A 15860-nucleotide genomic window follows, 5' to 3' on the forward strand; every position below is an offset into this window, starting at 1 on the left:
GTAAGGATGAGAGAGAGTCATATCCATTTAAGCCATAAGAGAATAGTGAAATCTTTCACTAGCCCTGAGGGTTTGCACCTTTAATTACTTCAGAGCTCTGTGAGTCTGCACATCTGATAACCTCAAACTGTAGCCGAACAACATCAGAAATATACTGAGCCATAATCAATACCATGTGAAGGTGAGGTATTAATAGAACAGTTGATGACTTATAATCTCCCTCCATCCAAGACACTGATCCAGATTCACCGTAGTGTGTATTCCCCTTCCATCTTGAGATAGAGGAACCATCAGTAGATTAGCAAAGGAACATGCCATGTTTGATTCAAGAAACAGAAACTTAAAAAACAAATGAGAGAGAGAGAGAGAGAGAGAGAATCTTTATTGCCCTTCACGGCCAAAAAGTCAGTGGTTTACAAATGCTTAACTTCCCTAAGGTTGACATACTTGATTGCAGGTGTAGTAAATATTATGTAGGGCAAACACTGCAAAGTTCCTAACTTGGATTTGACATGTCCAACATACTGCAAAAAAAAAAAAAAGGGAAATGTCCTCCAAGGTGACATTTGTGCATCATATCAGCACCAAGCAGCATGATTTCTACTCCTCTAACTCAAAATGCACTGCAAAAAAGAAGGGACTGTCTTGAGGCATTCCACATCCGAAAGAATTACAACAAAACAATTAATAGGAACATTTCTAGGTTACCATTTCCCCTACACACATCTTCATGAATAGCCCTCTTCCATAGTAATCAAGATGGCTTGATACCCAGCCATCCCACAGGAAAAGCACTATTTAACACAGCAATCCAGTAAATCACCAATGTTCCAAGACTGAGCAAAAAACAGTACCATGTAGTGACCTGAACAGGACAAGAGTTCACAGCAAACACAGCCAGACAGGAAAATGAGTTACATGATCTTCCTCCCTGCCCTCTCTAATGCTTGGCAGGGTTTGTAGCAAGAGAGAGCCAGTTGTGATCCCTGGGCAGTTCTTAGTATCCAGTCTGAAACATGGCTTCTAATCTCTTTGTTTCAAGACCATAACTTCCTTTTCCTTGCTCTTTTTGTATTTAGCAAGATGTGAATATTGGAAAACAGTTACCGACGCTGAATTAAATGTTTTTCAGTTTTAATTGTTTATTCATACGCTAATGTTTTCACACATGGAATGTGTAAACACCTTGGAATATTCAAAATGCATGGGATATTCTAATATTTAGTTATTAATTAAAGTATCTAAAATATGATGCTGTGTAACATGTTTTTTTTTTTTTTTTAATTAGTTATTTCTATTTGTTATTGTGTCCTTCAATTTTTTCTCTTCCTGTATTTCATTGACTCCAAGAGTTGTCCTAGCTGCCTCCCTACATTGCTCAAAGAACTTTATGCCAGTGTCTCCAAATATTCCTAGGTCTTTTCATTATCAACTGTTATGAGTTTGGCACTGTCCAAATGGTATGTTATTCTGGGATTACTGCTGCCCATCTACAGTATTTTGCATTTATCAATGTTATATCTCAGTTATCATTTTCAACTAATCTACCCAATTTATCTAGATCTTGTTGTAGCAGTATACCATGATGAATGCCATTAATCACCCTGTTCTTTTTTTTTATTACTAGCAATTTATATTTATATAAATTTGCTGGTAATATAAATTATTTATATAACTTGAAATACCTACATCAATATAATTAATAAATATTAGAAACAGTAAGGAGCCCAGCACCAAACTCTGGGCGCCTCCGTAACCAGGTGGGCAGGAGCAGTAGTGCATAGCACACACTTCTTGATTAGACCGGAGTTCGAGCCCGTGACCACCAAATACGGAAGATGCGGAAAGGTCAGGGAATGACCACCGCATATCCCCAGAGCAATATGGCCTTAGTTGCTAATGCTCCTAAAAAACCAAATAACAGACAAATAAACAAACCAAACTCTGTGGAACTCCACTAATAACATTAGTTAAACAGTGCCATTTTTAGCCACTTTTTGCCCCTGCCACTTATTCATGGTAGTAACTTGCCTCTATTACTACATTCTGGTCAAGTTACAATTTATTTATTACAGTTACATTTATTTAAGTTATGTTAAGTAAATGTAGCTAACATTTAGAGTTAATTTCTTAAGTTATTTATAATATTTATTATTTTAGGGTTGTTTTTTGATCCTCGAACAAAGTATTGTTTTAGCATTGATTTATGAAAAGGGTTCTTTGAAAGATTCTTTTAAATTTTATAGTTTTAAGTGAAAATTAACATAGGAGTTAAAAATTTCACTTTTTTGTATTTTCAGTAAGTCATGTCTGTTTTTATAATACGACCAAGAACACTTATTTTAATATAGTGAAGTTTCAAATCTGAACTTTTCTTCTGCAGTGCTCAGCAGAATGCAGAAACTAATGCAGGAAAAAGAAAGTTAGGAAATCAGGTAGGGGGGTCATAAATTAACTATGCATGCCCTGTTATGTTTAGTAGTGAATTAGTACAGTTGCATGTGCTTAGTGCACAGATTTTCAAGTGCAAACTATCACCATCTAGTGCAAATTATGTTAAGATTGTCTAGTCTTCAGATGCTTAATCATGCTTCAAGTTTTATAAATCATGCATATATTTGAGAATAAAGGGTGTGGTGGCAGTATTTTTATATTACACTGTGCCAGTTATTCTTCTTTACATTCAAGCTTTTTAGTCTTGTATGAATTATTCTTACATTTAGTAACATGTAGTATTTGAAGTTGAATATTAGCACTCAGTTTTTATATTTAAAAGAATTCAATATAGGAGTACAGATTAAATGTATCATACTTCTGCACCATTTTTTTTCACATGGTCCATGCATAATATACAAAGTGCACATTTTTGTCTTATTTCTTCCTATAATTTTTATTGTTTCATTATAAGAAATAGAAATGCATGCTTGCTCTTATTTCTATGCTTGACTTTCATAAGAATTAACAATATTTTGCTCCTTAAAAAGTAATTGTGATACTTTTTTGATGATCCACAATTTGGAAGCATTATTCATTTTTCACATTTCTGCAATAATGTGTTTGTACACATCTTACGCAAAAGTTGTTTGAAAACACTATGCTAAATATACATTTCACAGTGTTGTGTACCAAATCTCCTTTCTGATGTCTTAATTCCAAATAGCTGTTGCTATTCAAGAATTTCATTCTGTAGAGAAAAATTTGGAAAGTATAATTTTATAATGAAATAATAACCTCTGCAGTCACTCTTCTGTTTTTAATATATTTAAAAAACAAAAAAAAGAAATATAAGTAAAATTTGGTATATAAATTTTTACTTTAAAAGGAGAGTTACTGAAGTGACAACAACACAGATAGCTCATTAAAAGAGTAAATTTTATTAACACTTCAGCACAAGTGCCATTTTTGATCTGTCTTAGTTGTTATATGTACAGATCATTCATGATTTTTATGGTTCTCATCTTTTCCTTTCTGTAAATCATCAAAAATTGTAATCTTTGTTTTTTGTGGTCTTCATATATTATTTCCAGAATGTTTAATGGCATTCTTCCACTTGTCCTTCTAATATCCTAATCCTAAAGAGGATACATTAAGGATGGAACCTTAGCAGGATTCATCTTTCTTAGACACCTGTCAGTTTTAGAAATTACAAGTCTTAAAAATTCTCCTGGCACCACATTTTTAATTCCTCTATGTCTAGTTGACTACTCTGTGGCACACTTTTTTTGAGTAATAACTTCTCTCTAGCAGACAATTCTGATTACCAGCTACTGTAGCACATTTCTCTAAATAATGATGTTGTTTCTTCTTCTTCTTCTTTGGTCCTTAGCTGGCCGCTGGAGGAGGCGGTTGGCCACGCAACCAGTACGCTGCTGTAGGTGCCGCAGGGTTTCGGACTTGCTCTGTGATGTTCTTCCATGCGTTACGATCCATGGCATCAGTCCTGGCTTGATTAAGGTTGAAACGTCGGCTCTTCAGGTCATTTTCCACTTGCTTGGCCCACGTTTTCCTAGGCGCGGTCCGTTGAATGCTCCATTGGGTGGGTCGTTGTCTCCAAAGGAGTGTGGATGATATTCTATTCGCGCCCATTCTACATACATGGCCAAACCATCTAAGCCTTTGCTTCTGGATTTGGTCGGCAATGGTTGGTTGCTTTTGGCATCTGGCGCGGATGGTATCATTAGTGATGTGGTCGCGAAGTGAGATGCCCAGGATCTGCCGCAGGCATCGGAATACCTCAAGTTTGTTTAAATCTAGCTTGAGACAAATTCATGTTTCCGATCCATAAAGGAGAATGGGCAGGATCAGAGTCCGGAAGAGTCGGATTTTAGTCTTTGAGGAAATGTTGGTCTTCTTCCACAGACACCATTTGAGCGAGGCGAACGCAGTGGCTGCCTGTCCAATTCTGCTGTGGATCTCCACGGTGGATGCAACTTTCAATGATGTTGTTAATATGGAATTCTGAGATTTCTGATAAAATATTTATATCTTCCCTCCCCTCCCCTCCCCTCCCCTCCCCAATGAGATTCGTGTTACTTGCTTTTTTTTTTTTTTTTTTTTTCCCCCTCTTTCTCTTTGGCAGTACTTCTGTTATAACTTCATCTAATAAAGTATTGTTTTCTTTTATCATGGACATAAGGTCTGTTACATGCGTATTTCCCTTAATACCATGCACCTCAATATATACTTCTAGAATGCATATCTTAATATACATCTGATCACATGATGATCAGATCTAGAATGTTCTAGATCTGATCACTACCCACAAACCAGATAGTATCTTAGAGCTGCTGACAGTACAATAAACATTAGCAGGGAATGAACATAAATTCTAAGTTGGAGGATGGGGAGGGAGGGGTAGTAGCTATTAAAGATAAAGAAATGGATTTTAAGTAGTAGTAATGGTAAATGATGCATGAAAGCAAGCTTATATAGTATCAGCAGAAAAAAAAAAAAAGCCTGACACTTCACTCGTCCGTACCCTCCAAGAATTTGTCTAGTTCTCCCTTGAATTTATTCAACCCATCTGCTTCCACAACAATAGAATGAAGCCTGTTCCAACAATCAACCACCAGCTGGCTGAAGGAAAACTTCTGCACATCTGTCCTGCAACTTGATTCCTCAACTTGAATTTATGTCCCTTCGTGTGTATAGTCATAGAAAGTGGAAGAATACCATTAACATTCAGCTTACTCAATCCATTCAAGGCTTTAAACACCTCAAGCAGATCTTCCCACAGGTGCCTTGTCTCAAAACACTGCAATTTGAGGAACTGAAGCTCTTTCTAGGTAAGAGCACACTTGTTTTCTTCGCCAATCTCGTTGCCCTTCTCTGCACCCATTCCAGCAGATTTGCATCCTTCCTAAAGTGAGGCCTCCAGACCTGTATACAGTACTCAAGATGCTGCATAACCAAAGATATAACACCTCCTTATCCCTGCTAGCAAAGTTTCTGTATATCATTTACAAAACCACGTGAGTTGTCCTGGTTCATGTCTGCACTGTTCAGAGAATTTCATGTCTGACTGCACAATTGCCCTTAGGTATTTTTTTATTCTCCACTACCCTGAATGTAGTATAACACAGTTGATAAGTTACTCTGGGGTTATTGCTGCCCATGTGCAGTACCTTGCATTTGTCGATGTTAAACTTCAACTGCCATTTCTCAGCCATTCAACCCAATTTTCCCAGATCTCATTGTAGTAGCTCACCTTGATGACTGTCATTAACCACCATGCCAACCTTAGTATCATCTGCAGATTTACACATTAAGCCTGATATACCTTCTTCAGTATAATTGATAAATATCAAAAACAACAATGAACCCAGCACTGAACCCTGGGGAACACCACTAATAACATTAGTCCAAGAAGGGCAATGCCCATTGATAACCACTGTCTCTCTTCTTCCGCATAACCATCCCTTTATCCATAGCAGTAAATTGCCCTTAATGCCACATTGCTCCAGTTTGTACAGAAGTCTGTAATATGCAACAGTATCAAAAGCCTACCCAAAATTTTTGGTATATGATATAAAAATTATTTTTTTCATCTAGTTCCTTGGTCACTGCACCATAGTCACCTATCAGATTGGTTAGACAAGACTACCCCTTGACAGATCTATGCTGTGATTGCAGTATAATTGCATGCTTGTCCAAATGGTCCTGCATTACTTTTTTTAACCAGGGATTCCATCACTTTTCCTGGAATAGACATTAAGCTAACAGGTCTGTTATTACTCATATCTCCTTTAGATCCACCTTTATGAATTGAGGAATATTCGCTCTTCTCCATTCCATCGGGACCTCCACTCAATCCAAGGATGCTCTCATAAATATGACTGAGGGCTTGCTACCTCCTTTGCTGCCTCTCTTAATAAAATTGGATAGATTCCATCCATCCCAGGTGCCTTTTTTTATGTTCAGCCTCAACAATTTCTCCTTCACTTTCGTTTCAGTTGTCACAAGGTCATTTAGCTCCTCGGTAGAGTTTGATAAACTTTTAGCATCCCCTATTTTAAAGAAATCGTCATGTGTGAATGTTGATGCAAAATACCTCTTCAATTTGTCTGAAACCTGAGCAGGGTCATCAACTGTTGACCTATGAAAATCAAATGGCCCATTGTAATTCACACCCTTCCTTCTACTGTTAATATAAGCATAGAAGCCTTTGCTCTTTTTCTTTGCATTCTTTGCCAGAGACTTCTCAAAATCTGCCTTAGCTTGCCTAACCTCCTTTGTGACTTCATTACAGACTACTTTATATCTACAATAGGCTTCTGTATCACCTGACAATTTATATGCATCCCATGCACTTTTCTTCTCTGCCACAGATATCATTAGTTCATCTAATATCCTTCTTTTACAGTATTTCTTTGTTGGTATGAAAAGCCTAGTAGCTTCTTTGATTATATCCCTGAATAATTCCCATTTAGAATTTGCTATTGGTAACTTCATCAGTTGGTCCCACTGCACACAATTTAAAAACTGTCTGAGACCTCTGTAGTCACCCTTACATAAGCAAAAGCCTTTTCCACTACCCTTGACAGTAGTTGCCTTTAATTAAATTCCACATTATTATGCTGTGATCACTGCAGGTAGAAGACCCAATGGGTCTTCTACCTGCATGAAGAATCACTGCTGATAATCAGATCAAGAGTATTGCTTCCTCTTGTTGCTTCTCTAGCATGCTACTGAAGAAAACAGTCATCCAAGAAATCTACAAAAATCTTGCTAATGTGTGAATGACCAACCCACAAATTCCAGTCAACATCTGAAAGTCAAAATCTCCTATTATGAGACATTCTGACTTGCTGGCACACTCCATTTCCCTCTATAGCTGTTTTATATATTCTTCACAGTCATTAGGCCTATAACACACTCCTCTCAATTTTGTTTTTCTATTCTTATATCACACTAAACATTGCACTCGTCACCTAAGTCAACTGGATGCACTGCTTTAGATTCAATTTTATTCTTAACTAACTCCTCCACCTCTTCTGTCCTTTCTGTCCTTCCTGTGTATATTGTACTCCCCCATATTCAAATTCAGCATTACTTATGACTGATTGACACCACATTTCCGCTGTTCCTACAATATCTGCATTCGACGACTAAATGAGTGTTTCAAATTCATCAAATTTATTTACATTGCTCTTAGCATTAGTGTACATGCAAGCATATATGCACGTGTTCTTACTCTTAGTTACCCTAACACAGCCCATGTATTTATTTGTTTCATAATGACCCACAACATGGCCTGAAATCCCTGATACCTTGCTTTCCAGGATGCTGCATGTACCAATAGTAACAATGCAAGAATCACAACTTCACCTCTTCCTGCAGCTCATATTCTTGCACCCATTCTATTCAAAAGAATTTCATCCCTGTAAAAAGCAGTCTCTCCTGTTAACAAGCACAGACCACGCTGAAAAGAATTCTACTCCATGGGTCTTGCACATTCTCTCCAGGGCCAACTGATTGAAAAGGCTCTCAATATACACTCCCTCCTATTGTATCCGGGCAGAATTGCAGACACTTTCAAATTCAATTCTAATTCGCAACTTTTTGCCAACATTTCCCTGTACTCGTTAAGTAAGTCCTCTGATCTCCTACTCTTAATATCATTAGTGCCAACCTGTGCAATGGTATCAGCTTTTGTGCCCTTAAAAGATAACTGCTTTGTAACATCATCTATTTTGCCCCTGACAGACACACCCTGGTCCTATTCCACCTATCCTTCCTGCACAACATATTTCCCATTTTCCTGACAATAGATTCAGCAACAGTTTCTAGCTTCTGTGGGACCAGTGCATTCTGCCTTGAGGATTGCCCCTGTGTTGTCTGATGCATGAGTTCTAGCGTTGAATTGGGCAACTGAGAGCTTGATGGGCCCCATTTTATTCTTTCAAGGGCATCTTCCCTATTCTTAAAACTCTCATGGACACCCATTAGAACACTGAGTTAGTGCCTAACTTCTTCACACTCTCTGTACCTAGCACACACAAAGTCATCCTCTTTGGCTAGATCATGTGCTGTTCCAGAAAGTCTGCAAACATTTTGCATTTTTTCAGGTTGTGATGCTTTGGAGAATTGCCCCTTCGGTTCTCCCCTGAGACACAGAATTCCTGCTACTTTGTGCCTGTTGCTTTGCTGCTCTAGTCTGGGGCATGATTTCCGTTTAAATAGAATATAATTCTATTTTAACAATGAAAAATTAATAAATTTAATGGATTAATTGACAATAATACACTATGCTAATAGATTCCAAAATGCAGTGATACATATTACACTATCTAGTTTTACGTTATATCTTATGCTATCATGTTCAAGATATACATTATGCCATACTCTAACGATCACAATGTTAAATTAGTTATATCCTTGCTAAAAAGTAAAAATTCCTTAGATAAACACAAAAAAGATAAGTTTAGGAAAGAAAAGTACAACAGCTTAAGGTAATGTGGCTCTGGTCGCGGAAGAGAACAGTCAGTGGATTTTTGGCTGCTGTAAAGGGATAAGTATTCTTCATTAATTAACATACCACATTGTGTTTTACAAATATATTAAATAGGTTCAGCAGCATTCGTTAGCTTTGGTGTTGGCGCCAATATGTTGAACTAGCCCCCATATTGTAATCGATAAGAAATAGTGCAACGTATATATCTCGAACTGATAGCGTAAGGTATAACGTAAAACTAGACAATGTAATACGAAGCACTGTATTAGGAATCTGTTAGCTTAGTATAGTATTATCAGTTAATCAAAAATATTTATTAATCTTATTAAATCCCATTGTTAATTAAACTATTTAAACGGAAATCATGACCCAGACTAGAGCTGTGAAGCAAAGATCACAGACTAGTGAGAGTGTTGTGACTCGAGGGAGAAACGAAGGGGGTGATTCTCCAACACATCACAGTCTTACAAAATGTGTGAAATGCGAAATGTTTGCTGAAATTTCTAAAACGGGACATGATCTAGCCAAGGAGGATGTCTTTGTGTGTGCTAGATGCCAGGAGTGTCAAGAAATTAGTTGCCAACTCAGTTTTCTGATGGGTGTCTATGAGAGCTTGAGGTGTAGGGTAAATGCTCTCGAAGAAATAAGTATGAGGGGGCCCCATCAAGCTCCCAGCTCAATGGCAGAGCTGACTTCTGTGCATCAGGCAACACAGAAGCAATCTCCAAGGCAGAATATGCTGGTCCCAAAGTAACTAGTTATTGTTGGTGGCTCTATTGTCAGGGAGACGGGGAATATACTATGCAAGAAGGATAGCTGGAAGAGGACCAGGGTATGTCTGCCAGGGGCAAAAGTTGATGACAATGTAAAACAGATATCATCTTTTAAGGGTACAAAAGGTGATATTGTTGTACACGTTGGAACTAATGACATTAATAGTAAGAGATCTGCAGATTCAGTCAACAAGTACAGGTCAATGTTGAAAGAAAGTCACGAATTAGGATTGAATGTGAAAGTGTCTGCAGTTCTGCCCAGACACGATAGGAGGGAGTATATGATGAGAGCCTTGTCGATCAGTTCGGTCCTGGAGAGATTGTTCAAGGCTCCAGGGGTAGAATTTTTTTCAGCCTGGTCTGTGCTTGTTGAGAGGAGAGACAGCTTCTAATACAGGGATGGGGTACACTTAAATAGAAAGGATGCAAGAATATTTTCTGATGCTATCGAGGCAGTGTTATGTGGGTCAGAAAACTGCTATCTTGGGGGGAATACACAGACTAAAAGGTTAACAGTGGCCACAGGCAGAGGCATTAGCATTAGTAGAGGCATTTGATGCAAGAAAGCAAGCTTATGCAGCATCAGCCAAAAAAAAAAAAAAAAATAATAAAAAAAAATAAATAAATAAAAAATAACCACTTCCACTTCACCCCTCTGTTAGTTGTTCGCTCCCTTAGTTGTTCGTTCGAAATACCTGTCCAGCTGAGCCTTAAACTTATTTAGGCTATCAACTTCCACGACAAGGGATGGAAGTCTATTCCACCAACCAATCACCCGCTGGCTAAAGGCAAATTTCCTCACGTCTATCCTACATCTGTCTTTTCTCAATTTGAATTTATGCCCTCTCAGGTGATTATTCTGAGCAAGAGGAAAAATCCCATCAGCATTGAGCATGCTCAAACCATTCAAGGCTTTATACACCTCTATCAGATCACCTCGCCGGTGCCTAGTCTGCAGACACTGTAATTTGCAAAACTTAAGCCTTTCTTCGTAAGAGCATCCCTTTGTTCCATTCACTAATCTTGTTGCCCTTCTCTGTACTCGTTCCAGCATCTCTACATCCTTCTTGAAATGAGGCTTCCAGACATGTATACAGTATTATTACTGTATACATTATTAGTTTCAGAAAGTTGTAATATTCCTCGTTGATATCTTGGTCCTGAGCAATCTGCAGAAGCTCAAACTTGTTCTTAAGTTCCAGTACATACTGCTTTTTCTCCTCTTCTGTTATCTCAAAGATCTTTGTATTATTTACTCGAGTCAGTTTTTTCCTTTCCTACATCTATATCAAGTGTACATCTTACCATTCTGTGATAATTTCCAACACTTACCTTATTCAGGATGGTAACATCATTCACGATGTATCTTCTGTTGGTGCCTCTGTAGCCAGGTGGGTAGGAGCAGCAAGCACACGCGTCTTGATTAGACCTGGGTTCGAGCCCATGACCACCAAATACGGAGGATGCGGAAAGGTCAGGGAATGACCACCGCATATCCCGGAGCAATATGGCCTTAGTTGCTAATACTCCTAAAAATCAAATAACAGCAACAGCATATCTTCTGTTAGTGAGGATGAAGTCAATTTCATTAGTTGTTAATCCATTTGGGCTCTTCCATGTCCACTTTCTGTTCACCCTTTTCTTGAAAAAGTGTTCATTACTAACAAACTTTGAGATTCTGCAAATTCCACAAGTCTTTCACCTCTTTCATTTCTTTCACCAATTCCAAAATTTCCTATAGTTCCCCTTTCTGCACTGTTTTGTCATTTTCCAACCTTAGCATTGAAGTCCCACATAATAATAGTGTAGTGGGTTTTCTGCTCATCTAGAAGACTCTCACTTTTGGTGTACATTTCTTCAATCTCTTCATCATCATGGCTCGATGTTGGTGCATAAATCACTATAATCTTTAGCTTGTACCTCCTATAAACCTTGAGTATTAGTCTTGACACCCTTGGTGATGTACTTTTGAATTCCAAAATGTTTTTTAAATCTTTATGGACCAGAAATCCAACTCCACCTTCAAGAACAGGCCAGGAGTGATCAAAACTTCCTTTCTACAGTCGTCACTGGTGATGAGAGTTGGTGAAGAGACCGAGAAAGTCTGACAAGTGAGGAGCAAAGTGAAGTCTATGCTGATCTGTTTTTTGGACATTGATGGCATTATCCATTAGAAATTTGTCCCTCCTGCTCAGAACATTAATCAAAAATTCTACTGTGATGTCCTGAGGCAGTTAAGGGATGCCATCAGGAGGAAACATCCAGAGAAGTGGTGCACAAAGAACTGGGTCCTTCATCATGACAATGCGCTGGCCCACACATTGCTTGTTGTGGTGCAGTTTTTGGCATCCAACAACATGACAATCATCCCCACCCCCCTTATTCGCTAGACTTAGCCCCCTGCAACTTCTTCCTCTTCCCAAGAATGAAAATCAAGTTGAAGGGTCGAAGATTTGACAGCATAAAGGATATCCAAACTGAATTGCCGGCGGTGCTGAACACTATAACGAAGAAGGACTTTCAGGATAAATTCCAGTCATGGGAGAAGCACTGGGATCGGTGTTTATGCTTTCAAGGGAACTACTTCGAAAGTGACAGTGGCGAATAAGACCCAGGGTGAGCCTAATTTATTTCATAAATACATTTTGGGTACTTTTCGGTAGCACCTTTTACTTGAATTTCATGAAATCTTTTGATACTGTTGCACATAAAAGACTGCTGTATAAATACAAACTGGAGCAGTGTGTCATTAAGAGTAAGTTACTGCCTTGGATAAAGGAATGGTTGAGTGGGAGAACACAGAGCGTTGTTATGAATGGGCACTGCTGTTCATGGACTAATACTATTAGTGAAGTTCCCCAGGGTTCTGTACTGGGCCCACTGTTGTTTTCTGTATTTATTAATGATATTGATGAAGGTATATCAGGTTTAATATCTAAATGCGATACAGAGGTTGGCAGAGTGGTTAATGACAGTAATCAGGATAAGCTCCTGCAACAAGATCTAGGAAAATTAAGTTGATGGACTGAGAAATGGCAGTTGAAGTATAACATTGACAAATGCAAGGTACTGCATATGAATAGCAGTAATCTGAGATTAACATACAAGTGTGTGGTGCTACACTCAGGATAGTGGAAAATGAAAAAAGACCTTGGGTGATTGTGCAGTCACATATAAAATTCTCTGGGCAGTACAGACAGGCTGCCAAAGCTACCCGTGGGGTCTTGTCAACAATATACTGGAATTTTGCTAGCAGGGGATAAGGAGGTAATTGTCTCTCTGTATAAGGCAATGGTCAGGCCACAACTTGAGTATTACATACAGGTTTAGAGGCCTCATTTTAGGAAGGATGTAGAGCTGCTGAAACGAATACAGAGAAGGGCAACGAGATTGACGAGGGGAACAAAGGGTTGCTCTTGCCAAGAAAGGCTTCAGTTCTGCATATTGTGGTGTCTTGAGAGTAGGCACCTGCAAGGAGATTCGATTGAGGTGCTTATGGCCTTGATTGGATTGAGTATACTAAATGATGGCATTCTTTCTGAGACTACACACGTTCAAGTTGAGGAAGGATAGTTGCAGCCTATAACATATATGGAGAAATGTGACTATATAACAATAGATATGCAGAAGTTTGTGTTTAGTCAGTGGTTGGTTGATTGTTGGAACAAACTTACTTCCATCTGTTGTTGTTGAAGTCGATGGTTCGAATAAATTCAAGGAAAAACCAGACATTCTTAGAGGGTGTGGATGGGTAAAGTGTGCAGTTTTTTTTTGGCTTGCATTCTTGCATCATTTCCCACTACTAATATTAAATCTAATACAGCAACCTGCACAAAAAAACAGCCTTAGTAAAAAGCTCAGCTTGAAGGACTGCACTTTCTGAGGCCAATACCTTGAACAGTAATTAGCTACCATCATGAACATTCTTCTTCAGATTGACAATCGCAGACATTTCAAATACCAAGCAACTGTTTACATGTCCCCCACCATAGGCCTGCAAAACCAAACCAACTATATAAATATGTCGTTCACCCTGAATATCAACAATTCTTTGTCCTAAACTGCCAGAAAATACATCATAACATTTATTTCATAGGGCAGAATAACCTCTAAAAACATGGTGAAACTACCATACCACTAGGTCTGCCGCCATTTTGGCAATAGGCTTTCCCTTTGTAAATACCAGACTTTAGATTATTCCATTTATTCCTTTATAGACTAATAATCTAAAGTCTACAAAGATTATTCCTTTGTAGACTTTAGATTATTCCATTCCAGTTTATATGTTATGCTGTGGCATAACAGCCGAAATGTTACATTATTTCATTAGTTTTTTTCTGTATTGCACTTTACTTATTTTAAGAGTGAACTTAAGTATTAAATTTTTTGAGTACTGTAATTGTGCATGATAGATTAAAATAGTGCATTTTAATACTAACTATTGTAGTATTTGGTGTTTTTTTCTTGAATTAGAATGTTTGTTACCTGCTTGATGTTATACAAATTGTATATAACCGCTTTCATGTTGTGTTGCTGTAAAACAGTGAAGTGTGTAATTTGACTTTTGGATGGAAGGAAAAAGATAAATTCTACTGTGTAGAATATGTACACAGTATGGTGACACTTGCTTATTATTGAAGAAATATGCACAAGTGGTGTGAGGAATTCAGAAATGGTTATTCAATTGTGTTGATGAACGTAACCTTTTATAGACAAATGCGAACAGCATCAGCTACAGTTCAGTGAGTTTATAAACTTATTCCGAAAAACCAGTGAATCAGTTTGAATGATATTATAATGAATTGAATATGAGCCAACAGTCAGTTGAAAAGGTTCCCCTAAAAGAAAGTTATTATGCTGCAAGATAATTCTTACCCTAGGTGCTTGACCAACAAAGGAAAGCATCTAGCAGTAGAAATTCAAGATCTGTCACATCTGTCATACAGCACTGTATCTGATTTTCACACATATTGGATTACATAAATGTGCACACGGTGAGCACAGATTAAAGAATAGTTCAAAATGTAATGCATAATTACCTAAATTCTTTAACAGATAGTTTCTTCTCTAATATAATTGGAATATATATATATATATATATACATACGCTTGTCATTCACTAAAATAAATATATTAAGTTAGAAAGTGATTACATTGAAGAATAGTATATAATCTCATATTTCTGAAATAAGTTGCTTCAAAGCCGTATTGAAATTCATTTTATTATTGATTCATGCTCATATTAAAAAATTGTAAACTTTTTCTGTACGTGGTGCTTTCAAAAACATTACTTGAATTTGATTTCACAGTGGATACCATACAGATAGGACTACTTTTTATGGTTTTTATTTTATTAAAACTTAAAATCTTGCATAAAGCATTGTTTTACAAAAGTTTTAATAAATTTATATTTAGATTACGGTATAGTTTAGTGCTAAAGCCTCAGGTTACGTAAATAGTTTAACTAATGTACAAGTTAGTGCATTTGCATCATTTTTGGCCAACTACATAAGTAGTTATAAATTAGCATCATTAAGTATATCTCATATTGTGAATACCTTCACAACGAGTTGCCATGATATTGCACTGCCTCGAATAAGTAGCGCTTCACCATAGGAGAAGACTATTTTAATTAGTCTTCTCCTATTTATGTAACCTGAGGCTAAACTATACCATAATCTAAATTACTCCACACCATCAGGCATCTCTCATACTGCGGATTTATCCTTCACAACTGGGTTGTCATCATTGCAACACCAGGGTACCGGCCCACCCACCCACTGATGAGGAGCCAGTAAGTTCCAAAACGGTGCCATATGGGTGATGGTATCTGCTGAGAATAAGTAACAATAGTCTTCTCCTATGGTGAAGCGTTACTTATTCGAGGTAGTGTAATATTGTGGCAACTTGTGAAGGTATTCACAATATGAGATATACTTAATGATGCTAATTTATAACTACTTATGTAGTTGGCTATGTTCAGAAATGATGCAAATGCACTAACTTGTACATTAGATAAATTTAGATTTTCAAACTGCTAAGAGTAAACAATGGAACGTTGATTATCAAAGCCATTCAGGGAATTATGCCATATGTGTGTACTGTGCAATATCGGTTTATTATAAGTCAGTTCA

At 37.5% G+C, this 15860-nt stretch overlaps 1 protein-coding gene across 5 annotated transcripts in view; it reads left to right on the forward strand.

The window, feature by feature from the left end:
- Positions 1–15860, forward strand: part of LOC150087731 (dynamin-like) — a 465630-nt gene that overhangs the window by 226690 nt on the left and 223080 nt on the right. For all 5 annotated transcript variants that reach the window (XR_016546724.1, XR_016546723.1, XM_090369182.1 and 2 more), the window contains one exon: positions 2384–2435. Coding sequence is in view for 3 of the 5 variants with exons in the window: in XM_090369182.1 (XP_090225308.1) it covers positions 2384–2435 (52 nt within the window). In the remaining 2 variants the exon portion in view is untranslated. The remainder of the gene's footprint in view (positions 1–2383; positions 2436–15860) is intronic.

This window comes from Mastigoproctus giganteus, chromosome 3, assembly GCF_048544385.1.
Source record: "Mastigoproctus giganteus isolate SK-2022 chromosome 3, ASM4854438v1, whole genome shotgun sequence".
Lineage (NCBI taxonomy): Eukaryota > Metazoa > Arthropoda > Arachnida > Uropygi > Thelyphonidae > Mastigoproctus > Mastigoproctus giganteus.